The sequence below is a fragment of the Octopus bimaculoides genome, chromosome 3, assembly GCF_046866305.1.
Source record: "Octopus bimaculoides isolate indiv1 chromosome 3, ASM4686630v1, whole genome shotgun sequence".
NCBI lineage: Eukaryota > Metazoa > Mollusca > Cephalopoda > Octopoda > Octopodidae > Octopus > Octopus bimaculoides.
In genome coordinates this window covers 125,328,860-125,349,172 of record NC_142930.1, presented here as the reverse complement: position 1 = coordinate 125,349,172, position 20,313 = coordinate 125,328,860, and the positions used below count along the sequence as shown (strand labels likewise).

Here is a 20,313-nt window from a genome sequence, read left to right as displayed (position 1 = left end):
AGTTATGAGGAAACAAAGCCGTGTGGGCAGCGGATGGCGGTAGATATTTGTGGGTATGCCAAAACGCTTAGCAGCTTTTCGTCTGTTTCCACGTTCTGAGTTCAAATCCTGCCGAAGTCGTCTTTACTTTTCATTCTTTCGGAGTCGATAAAATACGTATCAGTCGAGTACTGGGGGGGGGGGGGGTTCGATGTAATCGACTAGCCCCTTCCCCATGAATTTCAAGCCTTGTGCCTATAGTAGAAAGGACTATTATTAGAAGCGACGGGCTGACAGAATCGTTAGAACGCCGGATAAAATGTTTGTTATATTTCGTCCGTCTTTACGATCCGGGTTCAAATTCTGCCGAGGTCGATGAAATAGGTACCAGTTGAACACTGGAGGCGATGTAATCGACTAGACCCCACCCCCTTTGTATTTATAAGCACAAGACCTGAGAATTTATGGGAGTGGGGGGGTCTAGTCGATTACGTCAACCCCAATGTTCAACAGGTACTTATTTTATAGACCCCTAAAGGATGAAATGTAAAAGTCGGGCCGGTTAAACTCCAGTTTCTGACCCCCGGGCAGTTTCGGCCAGGGCCGAATTTGAACTCAGAACATTAGGACGGGCGAAATGCCGCAAAGCATTTTATCCGGTGTATTAACGAATCTGCCAAAAATATAATTTGTGAAGAGAGACATCAAATAATTCCACATTACGGGAGCCATGTGAATGAATGGTGTGGTTCGCACTTAATGTCCGACTGGACCGCAGATCACATCCGTTTGCTCCTCACCCATTGCTTTTTTTTTATAATTAACATCAAACAGCTTTTATTTTCGACATAATTAAAAAAAACAAAAAAAAAACATTGTTTATCGCTCAACAAATTATTTCACAATTTTTTAATCTGAACAATTTTAGAACAGCTTATGTTTATTTTCGATCAAATTAAAAAAAAAAAAGTCAAACACGACTTGAGATCATTATTAAAATTTTAGAGGAATGAAATAAAAAAAAAACGTTAATTAGAATTTTGAATTTTAAAATATTTTGGTATTTAAGTGGAAGTTCTCCTTTCTTTAATTACACTCCGTGGCCCTACTGCGGCCCTTAAAATAACATTGTCAACTAGAACAAATATGTATACTGTCTATTGATGTATATTATAAGTATGTGACTTTAAAAGTAATTATACATTATATATTTATATTGCATGGATGTTGTCCTCAAGTAAGAAATTTTATTTAATTATATTATTATAAACTGAAGATGGAAAATAATCGCCTTTTTACGGTTGTATTACTATTTTAGTTTCAAAACAAATATTTTCTTCTTGTCGATTTCACTTGTTAACTCGTCGTGTTCATAATATTAATAATTCCTATATTGATTACCATCTAAACTCTCGCCAAATCATGGAAAGACCGAGGAAGCGGCGAATTGGCGAGGAAAATAGAAAATTTCAAGAAAAATGGACCAAAGAATATTTTGTTATTCCACAGAACGATAAAGTTTTGTGTCTGATCTGTCGTAAAATCGGTGCCTGTTTGAAAGAATATAATATTAAACGGCATTACAATTCACACCACAAATCTTATAACATGTTAGTAGGCGATGAACGGAATATGAAGCTAGAATTACTTTTGAAAGATATTGCTGATCAAACATTTGTTTTCCAAACTGCCCAAAACGAAGTATCAGTCTATGCTAGTTATGTTCTTGCTTATGAACTTGTCAGGAGTGCCAAACCGTTATCCGAAGGTGAATTTCTTAAACAATGCATGATGAAAATAGTGGACGTTGTTATTCCTGATAAAAAACAACTTTTACAAGATATCGATATGTCGAATATGACAATGTTCCGCAGAATTATTGATGTGGCTGAAGATCTTCGAAAACAACTTCAAACGCATTCTCAGAGTTTTGTAGCTTATTCTATTTCCTTAGATATTTGTAACGATATTAGTGAGACCCCACAACTTTTGGTTTTCATTCGAGGAGTTTTAGAGAATTTTGATATTCATGAAGAATTGCTTTCTGTAGAAAATCTGTCAGAAAAAGCTACAGGGATTGATATATTTCACGCCACATGCCGGGCTTTAAATGCAAACAATATGAATTGGGAACTTTTGGTAGGGGTCACTACAGATAGTGCACCAGCTATGATTGCAGCAAAATCTGGTGCTGTTGCTTTATTAAGCCAAAAAATGAAGCAAAAATATGGCATGAATTTAATCCATTACCATCGTGTTATTCCTCAAGAGACACTTATTAGCAATGTTCTTTTAATGGATAATGTTATAAGTGTTGTTGTCAAGTGTGTAAACCTGTTAAGAAGTGAAGTTCATGAACATAACAGGTTTAAAGGTTTCCTGGAAGATTGCAAAGCAGAATTTGGTGATGTCTATTTTTCTACAGATAGATGGGTCAGCAATTATTCTTGTCTCAAACGCTTTTTTTCTTTAACAAATGAAATCAAAGAATTTCTGTATCAAAAAGATCACGAGTTAGTAAATATTATGGACAGCAACTGGATGTGTGATTTGGCCTTTTTGGTTGATATTTCATCTGTTTTAAATGAGTTAAACACACAACTTCTTGGAAATGGTAAATTTGCTACAACACTTTTTGAATATACCAAAGAAACTGGAAAAAAACTCCAAATTCTACAGGAGCAGCTAAAAGATAAAAATTTGACTAATTCTGCAACCTGCAAACTGCTATTAGATGATGGCTTCAAAGTCTATAAAGGTGAATGTATTGTTCTGGATAAGAGTTGCACAATTCTAGAAACATTTTCTTCTGAAAAATATACCCAAATTCTTCAACGTGCTATAGATTTTTTGGACTTACAGGAGCATTCACAAGCTTTAGATATTTTTGAAAATCCCTTTACTGTAGAACCAGAAACTGCACCAACAATCTTTCAATTAGAACTTAGAGAATTGCAGGATGATTCCAAATTTAATTATCCTTTCTGCGAAAAAAGTCTCATTAATTTTTATGAAGAACTTTCTGCTAAACAATATCCTAAATTACGCCATCATGCCCAACAAATGACTTCTTTGTTTGGAAGTACATATATATGTGAGAAAACTTTTACCATGATGAATTTAAATAATAATAGTTCCTTGTTTAAAACTAAGTTTACCGAAACTTATCACCATCCATATTTACGTGTTCTAACTTCAAATTACTGTCCTAGAATGGAACACATCTTAGAAAAAAAATCATCTTCCATCATATCAGGAGATTATGTTTATTTTTCATAATTTCCAGGGTTGCAAGCTCACAGAATCATGAGATTTTTTGAACAAAATACTTCTTGGCATATCTTCTGACTCACTACATTTAAGGTTCAAATTCCACCATGGTTGACTTCACCTGGGATCAATGTAATCGACTGACCCCTAAAATTACTGACCTTCTGCCCAGATGACAAAAAAATTATTAATAACTTTCTGTGTCTCTTTATTATGTTTTTTTTTCTATTTTGTTTAATCATTTGACCATCTATCAACTGTATCAGGATAATTACCCCCCTAGGACAATTACCCCACCTAGGACAATTTCCCCTGATGAAAATTACCCCACTTGGTTAATTACCCCATCTTCAATATATTAAGAAGTTTTAAATCATCATCTGTTGTCCTCAGGGGTAATTGTTGATGGTGGGGTAAATGCCCTAGACTCCTAACAACAGTCTGCTCATATTTTGGTGCTTCTCATGTACTGCAATACTGCACATCTTCTTTGATTCTTGTTTTCAGGTTTATAGAATTCAATTTATAAAGTTTAAACTTTTAATTCATTATGTATCTATTGATGATAACAAAAACAAAAATTTTTTAAATCATGTGACAAAAACGTAAGTAAATTTGTTCCAAATCCAATCTGTTTATCTCTTTGTTCATTTTATGTCCATTTTCTATGTTAGCATGGGTTAGATGAATACATATTAATGAAGCATGATTTTACAGCTGGATGCCTTTGCTGCTAACCCTTATTTTTCAAGTAAGGGGGTTTTTCTTTGGAAGCACTAAACTATCAGAAAGTTTGTTGACAAGGAAATTACAACAAAGACCAGTCTGGAGCTCAACTCCACACAATGTAAACATTCACACATCATTTTTATTATTATTACAAAAAATGGTGAATTGGTAGAATCGTTGGAGCATCAGGAAAATGCCTTGTTGTATTTGTTCTGGTTCTTTACATTCTGAGTTCAAATTCCACCAGGGTTGACTTTACCTTTCAACCATTTGGGGAAGGTTGATAGGGTAAGGAACAGTTGAACACGGGACTCGACTTACTCCCACTCCTAAAATTCCTGACCTTGTACCAAAATTAGTAAGAATTATTAGTAGTAGTAACAATCATAAGGTAGCAGAATTATTAGCACGTTGGGCACAATGCTTTGCAGTATTTCATCTGTCTTTATGTTCTGAGTTCAAATCCTGTTGAGGTCAACTTTGCCTTTCATCCTTCTGGGGTCAATAAAATGGGTACCTGTTGAGCACTGACGCTGATTTAATTCACTTCGCCCACCCCCAAGCCTGCTAGCCTGGTGCCAAAATTTGAAACCATTATTATTGAGTGAGAAAGTAGTGCATGCCATCAAAGTGATGCTGGGGTACAAATATGCGAAACTCAATATAATTATGACTACCCATCTGATAAGGGTGCACTAGGCATATGCATCACAACCATGTGTGTGGCATGGTGACCTCGTATCAAGGTAAACAGTGCATGACCTTGCAGTTGGAGCCCAGGTAGAATTTTCTTCAGGTTGAGTAGACCATCTCACTCAAAAAGTCCCTGAATATGGTTTGTTTAAGAATGATGAATGAAACACCCATGTTTCCAGAGTTGAATTATTCAAACCCCTAAAAATCTTTCTCAACACATGGCTATGATGCTCCACCGCTACTCCTGCTCATGATCAGAGATGCACATATCATCAGTCACTAAGGGACATGCTCAAATAGTGGAGGTCAAACAACTGATAAGCAAATCTGTGGTTTTGAGTAGAATATTTGCTGTAGCCCATCTTTAACACCAAAACAAAACGTGTATGGGTTAAACCATCTAATTTTTAAGATCAGAAGCCACGAAAGCCAGTGCCTGGTATTGCATCAGGGTACATCATTACTGTTGTTTCACAGAATTGGTATTTTAAGTGGTTTAGTTACACTTTCTAGGATAAGGAGCATTTTGTGTATTATTTAAAAAAAAAAATTTCTGTTCTGTATATTTATTTTTACATTGTACTGAGGACTTTTCAAGTAATTCCTGCTGAACCTAACAGATATGTTTTCTGCACTGCATCTACTCCCAGATAAAGTGAAGCTAACTGAGGTTTGTTTTATAAATTTTACATTCATTTTCGCTACAAACGTTTTGCTGTGCTCCTGAGCAAGGTAGACAACTCTGTCTAATTGTAGAAACGGGTCACATCCTGAGTTAATTTTCTAAAACACAAGTCAGCCTTGATAGAACAGACCTCTGGTCAAAGGCGCCCCAGTCATGACTGTTTCATGTTTTTTTTTTCCAGATATAATGCATCTAGAAGCACATTATCTCATTTTCCTTTTATTTAATGCAATAATGTGATTTGAGGGAGATTTGTCTCAGTTTCCCTGTTTCAAACTAACAAGGTTATCTTCATCACCATTTAACATCTGTTCCCCATGCTGGTGTAGGTTTTCCAATACCCTTACACAAAGTACCTGAGAAGTGATGCACATACTCACAAAAATTCTTCAATCTTCTTCGATAAGGTTTTTAGAAACATGCCACAGTATGTCATTTCCTCAAAATGTACAACTGTCTGACCATCAATTTACAACCTGGACACCTCACAAATCTGTGTTACTTCCACAAAGATTCTTCAAAGAGGGCATTACAGTAATGTTTCCTTCACTGTGCACAACTTTCTACCTCAGCCTCAGCAGAAGGACACAATAAGGTGGCGAGCTGGCAGAAACGTTAGCACGCCGGGCAAAATGCTTAGCGGTATTTCGTCTGTCTTTTCGTTCTGAGTTCAAATTCCACCCAGGTCAACTTTGCCTTTCCCTGAAACTTGCTGGCCTTGTACCAAAATTTGAAACCAATATGTCTATGAAGAGATTTTATGAGACAATTCCACAACATAATGCCTTTTAACAGTGTCTATACATTTTTTATGATACACAGATAACAATTTTAATTTAACCTTTCAGCATTCAGATTACTTTGTCAAATGTAATACTTATTTATTCACATTTGTTTTCAATTATTCAGGGATTATCTCATACATTCAAGATTTCAATGATGTGGTGGTTATTTTTTACAATGACACTGTAGGGTATTTATGAGAGGCCAGATCTGGCTAGTTTAAACATAAAACAGGAAGAGTATTCGGACCGGATATGGCTAGTTTAAATGCTAAGGGACTGATGCTGTTTCAATTGCATATGACAACACATTTTTCAAAATGCTTAACCATTCATATATATCTTCTAACATTTTAAATTACATTTTTAAATATTCACATCACACATAGATATCACTTGTAATGAATCATTTGAGAATCCTACTGCTGTAGGATCTCATTTGTGTTTATAAAGAGTGAGAGAAGTTCTCTAATTAGTTTTAATCATCATGGTCTGGGCCATGCTGGAGCACTTTCTCCATAAGAGAGAAAAGAAATAAGAAAAGAGAGAAAGAGTTTTCAAAGCCTTTATTCACAAAATAATGAATATCTTTAAAACACATGGTGAATATGGAACAAATAAATTAAATAAATCCGGCAAATTCATCTGTCTAAGATCTTGAAGAAATATTCAACCTACAAGAAAGGAAATATATTAAAAAAATTATCCTGTTTCTATAAAATGGTTTATTTTAATTAGTTAAGAAAAAAAATATAGATGTAAATAGTTAAGAATTTTAGATATCATTACCACCATCATCATCCTTTAATGTCTGTTTCCCATGCTGGCATTGGTGCCATGTAAGAAACACCCAGCACATTCTGTAAAGTGGTTGGCATTAGGAAGGGCATCCAGCCATAGAAACCTGGCCAATACAATGAAGCTTGATGGAGTTCTTCGGCTTGCTAGCTCCTGTGAAAACATCCAACCCATGCCAGCATGGAAAACAGATATTAAATGATGATGATGATCTCATGATGTATCATTCATACTTGCCAGTTGAGTTGAGTGAAGCAACATGCAATAAAGCATCTTGCTCAAGGACACAACACGCTACTGAGAATCGAACTCACAACCTTGTGATCATGAGCTGAACACCCTAACCACTAAACCATGTGCTTTCACATGAACTGTCATAGGACTAGATTAAATGTAATACTTACTTCTAAAATGCCATCTTCAGGTAGATCTGTGCAGTGGACAGCATTTTTGATTTTATCAATTCCAAAAAGGGCACGTAGTGAGCGTGGTCGTAAATGTCGAGCTATCTCCTGAAGAAAATCAAAATAGAAAAAAACAATATTTTGTCAGCCGGACTCTTTTCCTAACATTTTTATTTATTTCTTTTTAGATTTTTAATTTTTAACAATTAACAATCTGGATTATATCATTTAATTATTTATTCATTCATTTTGTATTACAACTGCTGAACAATAGAATTGGTAAGGTCAGGGCCCACACCAGATTTTATTGTCTGTTTTGGTATGGTTTCAAGGGTTGGATGCCCTTCCTAATGCCAACTACTTTACAGAATGTACTGGGTGCTTTTTGTGTGGACCCATGTAAGTAGCATCATGCTTCTTATGTGACACCAGTATCAGTGCTTTTAATGTGACACTATCACCGGCGCTTTTTACATGACACCAGCAACAGTGCTGTTTACATGAGACCATCACTGATGCTTTTTGTGTGGTACCAACACCAATAAGGTCATCAAGTAACTAGCAAGACAAAAATCTCTTCAGTTGGAAGAGAAGCATTAACCAAGGTGGTTTAAGACATCACAACACAAATATATTGCACATAAGTGCCTCTTTTTTACTATGCACAACATCCACTTTTCCATGCTGCATGGCTCATATGAAATTAATTGAGGCAGATTTTCTACAGTCAGATGCTCTTCTTGTCATCAATCATCATTTGCTTCCAAACAAGTTAACAATTCCTCATGGCTGAACAGTGGAAGTGAAGGATAATGCTTCTATGGTAGTAACACCTTTTCACAACTTTCATAGAATGTCAAGACAAGGAGAGCAAACAAACATACACACACATAATTATATGACAAATCTCTTTCAGTTTCCATCTGCCAAATTCACTCACAAAGCTAAGGTCAGCTTGAGGTTATAGCAGAAGACGCTTGCCCAAGGTGCCACGCAGTGGGACTGAACCCAAAACCATGTGATTGAGAAATAAATTTCTTAACTACACAACAATGCCAGTGTAGTTTATACATACATACATACATACATATATATATATATATATATATATATATATATATATATATATGTGTGTGTGTGTATGTAAATATGTATCAATCAAAACAGGAGATCGGAAAATTTTGGGGTGTTATTTACTCACCATTACACATGTTTCATTTGCTAATAGGAGTTACAAAATTGTGCATATAGGAGAAAACATGTAGAATATCTCTAATAAGTAATTCTTCAGGCTAAAAACAACTTGGGTTTTAATCCTATCTACATAACAATATATATATATATATATATATATATATATATATATATATATATACACATATATATATATATGTGTGTGTGTGTGTGTGAGCATGGGCATGGCTGTGTGGTTAGGAAGCTTGCTCCCCAGCTACATGGTTTCGGGTTCAGTCCCACCACATAGCATCTTGGGTAACTGTCTTCTGCTATAGCCCTGGGCCGACCGAGGCCTTGTGATTGCATTTGGTAGGCGGAAGTTACTGCCGTGTGTGTATATGTCTGTGTATGTGCTTGTGCCTCTCCGAAAGAGAGAGAGAGGGATATATATATATATATATATATATATATATATATATATAATATGGGCTTCCACACAGTTTCTATCTCGCAAAGTCACTCACAAGGCTTTAGTCAGGCTTGGTTATAATAGAAGACCCTTGCCCAAGGTTCCACACAATGTGGTTGAACCCAAATACCATATGGTTACCTGTTTAACCCTACAAACATGCCTGTGACTAAAAGTCTACGAAAAACAGCATAAAACACTCTTTTAGGAAAGACAGGAACTGAAGTAACTTACAGGATCAGCAGGACCAGTCATTTCCCGGAAGGCCTTCGGAGCATCTTTTGCCCGCAGAGCAATAGCCACACATGGTCCACTGGTCAGTTCAGTGACCATCGATGGATATTCTGGCACAACTCCTTTGTACACTTCGAGGAATTCTTCAGCACAGACTCGTTCCAAGTGAAACATCTGGATCGCAGTTATTTCAAAACCAGCATCTGTTATTGCTTTTATGATTTTAGGAGCAAGCCCTGAATTAAAAACCAAATACAAAGAAAGATTTTCAGTTTAATTCAAACAAAGATCACATGAATTTATTTAACTATTTACTTATTCGTCCACCCTGTATCTACCTTTCGCTACATTCACCACATAAAAGGCACCTGTGCCAGTACCATACCTAAAACACCCATGCTGATGTCATGTAAAAAGGCATTCATACCCACTAGCGTAGCTCTCGGACCCCACAAAAAACACATATTGCCTACAGCAGACCCAAAAGTGCTGACCCTACCGCCTCCACCCCTAGTTACGCTAGTGCTTGTACCGGTACCAAGTAAGTGGCACCCATGTCAGTAACAAGTAAGGAACATCCATACTAGAACCATGTAAGAGGCACTTGTGCCAGTGCGACATAATCGGCACCCGTGCCAGTGCCACATATTAAGCACCTATGCTGGTGCTATGTAAAAAGCACCCAGTACACTCTGTAAAGTGGTTGGCATTAGGAAGGGCATCTAGTCATAAAAAGACCATGCCAAAACAGACAATGGAGCCTGGGCACCTCTCTGACTGTCCAACCCATGCCAGCATGATAAACAAACACTAATTCTTCATTCATTATTTTCACACACACCTCATTAATTCTTCCATACACTTTTGTAACATTTATTCACCCACACTCCTGGTTTTTCTACCCCCATTCACTTCTCACCTCATACCTTGAGGATTCACCCAGACACTTCATCATCACAATTTTTATCCCTTCCCTGCTCCCTCAGCAGAAGAACAAAATAAGGTGGCAAGCTGGCAGAAACGTTAGAAATATTGGGGTCAATTTCGTTGACTGTTTCCTGCCTCGAATGTTCGACTTTATGTCTTAAGCTGGCAGAATCATTGAGACACTGGACATTGGACTTTATGTCTGGTGGAATCATTGAGACATTGGACAAAATGCTCGGTGGCATTTCTTCCAACCCTTTAGTTTCTGAGTTCAAATTCCACTGAGACACCATGTAGAGGATCCCTTGTTGGCTTGATGTTTTTATGAGTTATGTTTCAGATCAGCAAAAGCGAAATCGTTATGGCACCTGTGCCCAGTGTCGCCTTCCTGGCACGTGAAAAGACATTCAAGCAAGATCGTTGCCAGTGCCACTGGACTGGCTCTGTGCAGGTGGCACGTAAAATACACCATTTTGAGCATGGCCGTTGCCAGTACCGCCTGACTGGCCTTCGTGCCGCTGGCGCATAAAAGCACCCACTACACTCTCAGAGTGGTTGGCGCTAGGAAGGGCATCCAGCTGTAGAAACTCTGCCAAATCAGATTGGAGCCTGGTGTAGCCATCTGGTTCACCAGTCCTCAGTCAAATCGTCCAACCCATGCTAGCATGGAAAGTGGACGTTAAACGATGATGATGATCAGCTTCATAAGAATTTATTTCATTCCCACAGTAACCAAATTCATCAAAAAAGAAAAACAAAATGGAAATCTAAAGAAACAAACTCACCACTGAGGACAGCATGTGGTTTGACCACGCAACAGGTACAATCTTCCAGGACAACAGAGTTCCTACGAATAATACCACCAGAAGTTGGGAAGAAAAATTCTAGCTGCTGTGCTGCTTCACCGGCACATCTTGGTCCATAGCAGAGATTAGCTGGGAAATATATAGAATCTTATTAAATATTAAATTCATCTCATAAACTAAATTAATATCATCATCATCATCATCGCTGCCGCCACCACCACTACCACTGTCATTCATTTCCAGTATTCTGTGAAAAACACACCTGAGGATATGTTACCTTGCTGGGAAACAGTGAGGGTTGGTAACAGGAAGGGTATCCGGTTGTACATCTGCTTCAATGAATTCTACCCAACCAGCGCAAGCATAGAAAAGTGGACGTTAAAACAATACTGATGATGGTGGTGGTGGTGGTGGTGGTGACTATTCAACATACCTTCACCAAACTGAGAAGCTACAGTCAGTGGAGCACTTGCAACAGCCTCTTCTGCATTTTCAGGACCTATCGCTCTTAACCAGGCACATATGGCATCATCTCCCAATAATTCCAGAGCCACTACAGGACCAGATGTCATGTTATCTATCAACTTGCTGCCAATCAATAAATGGGAAAATAAATGAATTAATTACAGAGATGTACTTGCATAGCAAATAATGTGATCTGAGATCGTGTGCTGAAACAAAAACAATTGCAGCATGGAAGGTGTTTATAAGCCATTTAAAAACACAGAAAAACCATTAGATTCACTTCAACATGTAAATTTAATTTGTCAAAATATGTTCGTCACTTTGAAACCGATGTGGCATGGTTTTCTACAGCTGGATGCCCTTCCTAACACCAACCACTCCGAGAGTGTAATGGGTGCTTTTACATGTTACTGGCACAGGTGCCATTTGCTTGACACTGATATCTGCCACGACTGCAATTAACTAAATACCATAAAATATTTTGTCTACCATTTTACCAATTCTGCCACTCCGTTCAGACACTTGAGCTGCAGACAATCAGGCTCAGCAGTGATTGCTTTGTTTCCAGCAGTGATTGCTTTGTTTCCAGCAGTGATTGCTTTCTTAAGTTGGTTAGAAGAAGACAAAAAAAAAAAACACTAAATAAAAAGAGAATGAATAGTTGTATAAATGCGATTTGAAATTTACAGGTAAAATTCTTTGTCCTTATAACCGACACAAAATTCTGCAGCTTCTGCTCGCGTCAGCACACACATCTTCATCTTTGTTATCTTTAATCCTTTATTCTGAATAAATTCAAGCATTTCTCCCATTTTCGGAACAGCTTTCGAATTCAGCAAGCCAAGAGTTCTGAAAGAAAAGGAAAAAGAAAACAAAAAAAAGTGTCGTGTCACCAAGAAAATATCAGAAAATATTTTGGATAGGTGCAAACATGTCTGGTCGAAAAGTTTGCTTTCCAACCAGCCATTGAAAGCACTAGACTTAACATTGCATGCTAAATAGCCATCAGTTACAGGGTACTTGCTGTTAGGATTGCAGGGGTAGAAAGAAAATGTGAACTACACAAGTCTAGAACTAATTCCATGCCTTCAGTCCTAACAGAACACCAGTGCCCAACCTAACTGGTCATGGCCAAACACACCATGTCCCATCTTCTCCCATGTGATGTCCTTCATCATTGTCACAAACAACAGATGAACTGATAATACTGCCTAGAGCCAAGGTGTGACCTACATTAGATCACTGTTCACATAAGTGGGACAGTGATAATGCTACACACACACGGACATAATGAACCACATCCAAATGAAGACCATCTCCCTAATTGGGAGGAATTCACTCTCAATATTCAGCAATCACTGGCTCACAGGTATGCAGTTTCATCATCATCATCATCATTTAACATCTATTTTCCATTCTGGCATGGGTAGGACAGTTTGAAAGGATCTGGTAAGGCCAGGGGTTTCACAAGTCACCATTGTCCATTTTGACATGGTTTCTATGGCCAGATACCCTTCCTAACTCCAACTACTTTACAGAGTGTACTGGTTGCTTTTTACATGGCACCAACACCAGTGGATTTAACGTAGCCATGTTAAATCCACTGGTGCCAGTGCCTTTTACATATTGGTTTCAAATGTTAGCACAAGGCCAGCAATTTCTGGGGAGGGAGTAAGTCGATTACATCAACCCCCAACCTCAGCAAAATTTGAACTCAGGTTGATGCCAGTGCTGGCTGACGTTGATGCCAGTGCTGGCTGACTGGTCCTGTGCTGGCAGCATGTGAAAAGAACCATTCAAGCCTGTTCGTTGCCAGTGCTGCCTGACTGGCTCCCATGCCGGTGGCACGTAAAAAGTCGTGGTCAATGCCAGTACCTCCTGACTGGCCCTCATGCCGGTGGCACATAAAAAGCACCCACTACACTCTCAGAGTGGTTGGCCTTAGGAAGGGCACCCAGCTGTTGAAACCTTGCCAGGTCAGATTAGAGCCTGGTACAGCCTTCTGGCTTGCCAGTCCCCAGTCAAACCGTCCAACCCATGCCAGCATGGAAAGCGGATGTTGAACGATGATGATGATGAATGTAAAGACAAACAAAAGCATTGTGTCCAGCATGTTAATGATTCTATCAGCTCACTGCCTTATACCTAACAATACATACTAATACAACCTGTTAATGAAGTAAAATTGGCTATATTAGGTTATCACTGTCCCACATATGTTAAATAAGATTTATGAAATATCAATTAACTCATCAATATGGATGCTGGGTCAATCATGTATGAATCAAATCACAATAACAAGAGAAGATATTGATTAAAACAAAACTAGATTAAAACAAAACAAAAATCTCTAATGTTTTTGACACCAACTTGAAACCACCCCTGGCTCTATGATACAGACACCATTTTGTGGTGATTTAATTTGAAACCTTTTTGAAATTTCATGTTAATTTATGTTTCAAAGTTATCTTGATAAATTTTTCATTATTTCAAAAATTAATTGACATAAAGAGATTATATTTCAACAGAAACATAGTAACAGAAGGGTTAACATGATCAAAACTAAAACCTTGCCACAGAATTTCATGTTTATATTCCAAACACCAGCATAATAGTGACAGTTATTTTACTAAATTCTTCATTATTTTCAAAATTAGTTGAAACAAAAGCAGTGTCATTCAAATGAAATATGGCAACAAAGGGTTAAAGTGTTTTCAATGAAAACTTTCCACCAAATTTTCATGTTAAATTTATGTAATAAACAGTAGCTTAATAAATACAAACATTTTACAAAATTTCTTTGCTATTTTCAAAATTAATTAAAAGAAAGACAATGAATTTCAACAGGAATACGGTAATAAAAGGTTAAAAGAACATCATTTTTACTTCTGAGTTTGATTTGTGAGTTCCCTTCTGGTAAATTCATCTCCAAAGTCTACAACAGTAAGTTGTCGGGAGAATAAATTAAGAACACTTCCAATGTAGAGGTCTTCTAAACTGATATTTTCACAAACAGTTCGCCTTAGGAAAACTCGATGCTTCTTGTACTCGTACTGGAAATAAATATTATTTTAAAAAATCATATTTCTTTGTATTAAAAAAAACTTTTTGTTTTTCTTTTTTTTTTTTTATCAGTTTAACATATACCGTATTTCAACATGTATAAGGAACCCGTTTTTGTCAAAAATTAGGTTAACAAAATATGGGAGTTTCTTATACATGGATAGAATTATAATCCCTTACAAAACCGTTTTTCCAAATTTTAAGCCCCAAAAATTAGGGGGTTCCTTATACACGTTAAAATTGTGGCACTCCGTCAGTTATGACGAGGAAAGTTCCAGTTGATCTGATCAACGGAACAGCCTGCTCGTGAAATTAACGTCTAAGTGGCTGAGCACTCCACAGACATGTGTACCCTTAAAATAGTTCTCGGAGAGATTCAGCGTGACACAGAGTGTGACAAGGCTGTCCCTTTGAAATACAGGTACAACAAAAACAGGAAGAAAGAGTGAGAAAAAGTTGCGGTGAAAGAGTACAGCAGGATTCGCCACTACCCCCTGTCGGAGTCACGTGGAGTTTTAGGTGTTTTCGCTCAATAAACACTCACAATACCCGGTCTGGGAATCGAAACTGTGATCCCACAACCACGAGTTCACTGTCCTCACCACTGGGCCATTGCGCCTCCACACACGTTAAAATAAAGTAATAACAATAAAATAGTGTGAATAAGCATGCTATAAAATAATATGCTCTCCAACTACATGGTTTGGGGTTCAGTCCCACAGTGTGACACCTTGAACAAGTGTCTTTTATTAAAACCCAGAACCAACCAAAGCCTTGTGGGTTGATTTAGTAGATGGAAACAGTCACTAAGCAGAATAAGATCTGCTTTTCTTCTCTGCCAAAACGAGAATACTAAAAATGAACCCGACTGCTCTCAAAAATAAAGTAAAAAACAGGAAAAATAATCCAGAATCCTTGTCTGGTACTGGATCAATCCCAAAATCTAATGAATTTGTGCCAGTCACGAGGCCAAATATCTCTAAAAGTTTCATCCGAATCCATCCAGCAGTTCTTGAGATATCTTGTCCACAGACAAACAGACACGACTGAAAATACCTCCACCTTCGCTAAGGTAGAGGTAATAATACTAATAACGACGATGATGATGATGATAATAATAATAATAAAAATGGTTTCAAATTTTGGCACGTGGCCAGCAATTTTAGTGGGTAGGGGTCAGTCAATTTTATTCACTCCAGTACTTCATTGGTACTTTATTTTATTAACCCACAATGGTAGAAAGGCAAAATTTCAGTAGTAGTAGTAGTAGAAGTAGCAGCAACAGCAGCAGTAGTTGTGGTGGTAGTAGTAGTAGGAGTAGCAACTACAACAACTATTTTTAATTTAAGCACAAGACCAGGAATTTTAGGAGAAAGGGACAGTTGATATCAAGGTGAGATTTTGAAGAGTATTTCTCTGAATTTCAATTGAAATATTTCATGCTTCTCTCCCAACTTCATTGACCCCATTCTGCAGTTATCCACCTGTTGTTTGTTTTTTCATTGAGAACAAAAGAAGTAGCACAAAATTAAACCAACATTTCAGATTATGTTTCCCACAACCTACCAATATATCAACATCTACTGTCTCTCTACCACCACCACCACCACACCAGCTGTTACATAGTGTTGTTGGTTTGTTCCTATTTCTTTTGTCCATAAATTCAGTCTTTCTAAGACAAACAACCATTAAACCTTGAATAATTATATATTTACTACTGTTCAGCCCCAGGAAAAAATCTTTTCCAGCTGGCTATTGACACACAGTTTCTGTCCTGGGACCGATAAACTCCCTTTCTCATGCCATACGGGCACAAGCTGTGTGTCGGAAGCCAGCTGGAAAAGATGTTTTCCTGGGGCTAAACAGTAGTAACATCATCCTGTGTAGGACTGTCACATTCTGTTGGCAAATAAGCTTTACTCTTCGGTGCTGTAACTGTATATCTCTCACTTATAGATTTAAGACAATTTGTTTTTCTCTTTACTCTTTTACTTGTTTCAGTCATTTGACTGCGGCCATGCTGGAGCACCGCCTTTAGTCGAGCATATCGACCCCAGGACTTATTCTTTGTAAGCCTAGTACTTATTCTATCGTTCTCTTTTGCCGAACCACTAAGTGACGGGGACATAAACACACCAGCATCGGTTGTCAAGTAATGCTAGGGGGACAAACACAGACACACAAACACATATATATATATATATATATACATATATATGACGGGCTTCTTTCAGTTTCCGTCTACCAAATCCACTCACAAGGCTTTGGTCGGCCTGAGACTATAGTAGAAGACACTTGCCCAAGATGCCACGCAGTGGGACTGAACCCGGAACCATGTGGTTGGTAAGCAAGCTACTTACCACACAGCCACTCCTGCGCCTATAAAGCCACTCCTATATTTCTTATGGTCCCTCTTTCTTGTTAACTTTCTCACTCCCTTTTTTTCTCTCTGGCTGGGTAACCAAGTACCTTCTCTACAGCAAAACATCTGTTTCTGTCTCTGTTGCACTATAATCATTCATCATCTGACATAAGATCACCTCCTCCAATGCCCCCTCTCTTCTCAAAAGATCTTTGTCTTACAAAGTTACTTGGCGGGCCTATCAGAGCAGGCACCATTTAAAAAGCATCCAGTCTACATAGTAAATGATTGGCATTTGGAAGGGCATCCAAACTGCCCTAACCACCGGACCATTGCGCCTCCACATAGCTAAAGTATGTATACAGAGAAACTGTCTGTGTACAGCTAATGTATACATATAGCTAATGTATGCATATAGTTAATGTATGCATATAGCTTAATGCATGCATATAACTAATGTATGTGTATAGCTAATATATAAGTATAGAGAAACTATGGGAAGCCAGTTAGGGCAAAAATCACTACATCAATATTCTGGTCTTGTGAATCTTGGCTCCCCAATAAATTCATTAGATTTAATTATACTTACCATTTCCACAGACTTGTCTTTAGGGTAGTAGAGAAACTGGTAGCGCCGTGTCAGTGAAGCAACAGCATCGTACCAGTCGACAACGAAGCAGTAACGCTTACCATCTTCCTCCTGCACAAAAGAAAAAGATGAAACATGTCTGTCTGTCTTGTGAGTCACTACAGCAATGATGTTTTTCTCACTCCAATGTACATAAATGTTTTAACACAAGTCCATGAAGAGATTTTATTTCAGACAATGACACAGCATTAAACCTTCTAACAGTGTTCTTTTACTCTTTTACTTGTTTCAGTCATTTGACTGCAGCCATGTTGGAGCACCGCCTTAAGCTGAAGAAGGTGACCCCAGGACTTATACTTTGTAAGCCTAGTACATATTTTATCAGCCGCTTTTGCCGAACTGCTAAGTTACAGGGATGTAAACACACCAACATCGGTTATCAAGCGACGGTGGGTGAACAAACACAGATACACAAATATATACATACATACATACATATATATATACGACAGGCTTCTTTCAGTTTCCATTTACCAAATTCACTCACAAGGCTTTGGTTGGCTCAAGGCTGTAGTAGAAGACATTTGCACAAGGTGCCATGCAGTGGATTTTCGTAACATAAGAGAAATATTTTTTTAATAATATTTTCTAGAATTACTTTTTAGATGATGCAGTGCAAATCATAGATATTTTCTTCCTTTCTTCTTTTTTTTTTTTTTTGCGTTTTGAAATTTTATCAATATAATCGTAATATTTACCCTTGTAATCCTGAAGAAATAATGGGTTAAACTAAAGCGTTTGACCAGAGCAAAAAAAAATACTTGGGTCAAACGCTTTAGTTTAACCGAAATATGCATATAACAAAGTTAGGTGGGAGAGAGAATGATTCCCCCATCACACAAACACCTCAAAATAACTCTTTCTACTATAAGCAAGAGGACTAAAATCTGGTGGAAGGGGGAAAATCGATTACATCCACCTCAGCGCTCGACTGGTACTTATTTTATCGACCCCGAAAGGATGAAAGGCGAAGTCGAACTTGGCGGAATTTGAACTCAGAACGTTAAAATGGGACGAAATGCCGCTAAGCATTTTGTTCGACGCTCTAACAATTTTGCCAGCCCTTCTCCTGCCCCAATAATCTTAATCTACATCCATCCTTTATAACGGATATCGAGAAGATTTCATTAAAAAATATGCATTCTAAAGCTATGAAGGAAACTTGAGCGTAAGGGAGGAGCATATTTCTGTAGTTATACCAATAAATTAACAACCGTTTAAAGTAACTGTAAATATTGAAATAATGCGATATTTAATAATTACCATATCTTAATAGAACTACCTTTAATTATATTTTTTTTAAACTGATTATGATCTGTATTTTGGCGGGGAAATAAAACTGTTTTTGTTGTTGTTTTTCTCTTTCTGCAACCGCCAAACAAACAGTTGTGGTAACTAATGAGAGAGAAGAAAGAAATGTAAATATTAGTAAAACAGAACCACATTATATGTAAACAGAAAAAGACTTCGACTTACTGAATCCTGATGTTCTAAAGAACCTCCTAACATCGTGATGTAAGTAATTTCTTATTTTTTCAACGCAGAGAATTCTAAATCAAACTTATGAAAATCGAGCCATTTTCTTTTAGTTTGGAAGTTGTTGTTAGCAACGGTTCTAAACCGGAAGAATTTATAAATATCTCTTCCGGAAACAACATTAAACCATTCACAGCTGACTTAGACGGGGCTTCTATGTGTTAGAAGCTTCGAAATGCTAAAAATAGCTGCCAGGTTTCTCCCAAATTACGGCGAGCTGTGTTTTAAAGAAGAAAGACGTATTGGTGTGATAGCCAAACAGAAAAGATCCAAGTTCTGGATCTGGATAATCTTTGCTGGAATGATCACAGTTGGAATAACTTTTGATGATACGTTTGCTCAATCTCGGGGTGCTAGGAGCTTCGAAATGCTAGAAATAGCAGCCAGATCATTTTGGTACTGTAGTTTTGGACCTGGGTGCGTTTGACCTCGGGGTAAACAACAACGGCGATAGTTATTCGCAATAAAGAAGAGGAAAATATATCCCAAGCGGTGCGAGTGTTATTACTTAAATAGACGTCAGGTAGATCCTATCATACAATGTAGTGAGACAAAATCTTCGATTTACTCAAATTATCTATGCAATTCGTGAACAAAAGCTCCCTATATGTGTTTACAATCTCAAAAACAAATATCGAGATTACTTTATTAAAAACTATTCAAGACGATGTGAGTGAATCTTTTAATCTTGTTTCAGTCCTTAGATTGCGGCCTAGCTGGGGCACTACCTTGAGGGATTTAGTACTAATTTTTTTTAAAGTCTAGAACTTATTCTAATATCTCTCTTGTCTATCCACCGATGTTACGAGGTTGTAAACAAACCAACAGTTCTATATTTAAGAGATGAGGAATTATGTACATTATTTACATTTGACGGATATTTGTCCTCATCTTGTTTGTTGTTAACACGTTTCGGCTGATATACCTTCCAGCCTTCATCAGGTGTCTTGGGAAAATTTTTGAACCTGGGTTCTCATTGCTGAGGTATTTTTCGATGTTGTTGTTGTTATTATTATTATTATCATTATTATTATTATTATTATTATTATTATTATTATTATTATTATTATTATGTGGCGTAGTGGTTAAGAGCGCGGACTACTAACCCCAAGATTCCGAGGTCGATTCCAGCCAGCGACCTGAATAATAATAATAATAATAATAATAATAATAATAATAATAATAACAACAACAACATCTAAAAATACCTTAAGAATGAGAGCTCAGGTTTAAAATTTCCCCAAGACACCAGAAGAAGGCTGGAGTGTATATCAGCCGAAACG

General features: G+C 37.4%; 2 protein-coding genes and 1 long non-coding RNA gene across 4 annotated transcripts; 2 read left to right on the top strand and 1 right to left on the bottom strand.

Moving 5' to 3' along the window:
• Nucleotides 1-1,587: 1,587 nt before the first annotated feature.
• Nucleotides 1,588-3,258, top strand: LOC106875881 (EPM2A-interacting protein 1). Its single transcript, XM_014924181.2, has one exon. It carries the CDS (start codon nucleotides 1,588-1,590, stop codon nucleotides 3,256-3,258), a length of 1,671 nt encoding a protein of 556 aa, XP_014779667.2.
• A 3,434-nt stretch (nucleotides 3,259-6,692) lies between these two features.
• Nucleotides 6,693-19,136, bottom strand: LOC106875880 (nucleoside diphosphate kinase 7). Of its 2 annotated transcripts, XM_089349624.1 has the most exons (10): nucleotides 18,971-19,097; nucleotides 18,758-18,889; nucleotides 17,435-17,545; nucleotides 14,307-14,473; nucleotides 12,108-12,269; nucleotides 11,389-11,543; nucleotides 10,935-11,084; nucleotides 9,223-9,458; nucleotides 7,344-7,451; nucleotides 6,693-6,815 (listed from the first exon to the last, which is right to left on the bottom strand). In XM_089349624.1, exons 2-10 carry the CDS (start codon nucleotides 18,758-18,760, stop codon nucleotides 6,783-6,785), a joined length of 1,125 nt encoding a protein of 374 aa, XP_089205750.1. In that variant the 5' UTR covers nucleotides 18,761-18,889; nucleotides 18,971-19,097; the 3' UTR covers nucleotides 6,693-6,782. The 2 variants fall into 2 exon arrangements, with proteins under 2 accessions (XP_089205750.1, XP_089205749.1); XM_089349623.1 differs by lacking the exon at nucleotides 18,758-18,889 and having other exon boundaries at nucleotides 18,971-19,136.
• On the top strand, nucleotides 15,788-18,974 carry LOC149136680 (uncharacterized). Its single transcript, XR_016241192.1, has 3 exons — nucleotides 15,788-15,876; nucleotides 17,727-17,794; nucleotides 18,881-18,974. It is a non-coding gene; the product is annotated as an uncharacterized LOC149136680 (long non-coding RNA).
• Nucleotides 19,137-20,313: the final 1,177 nt, after the last annotated feature.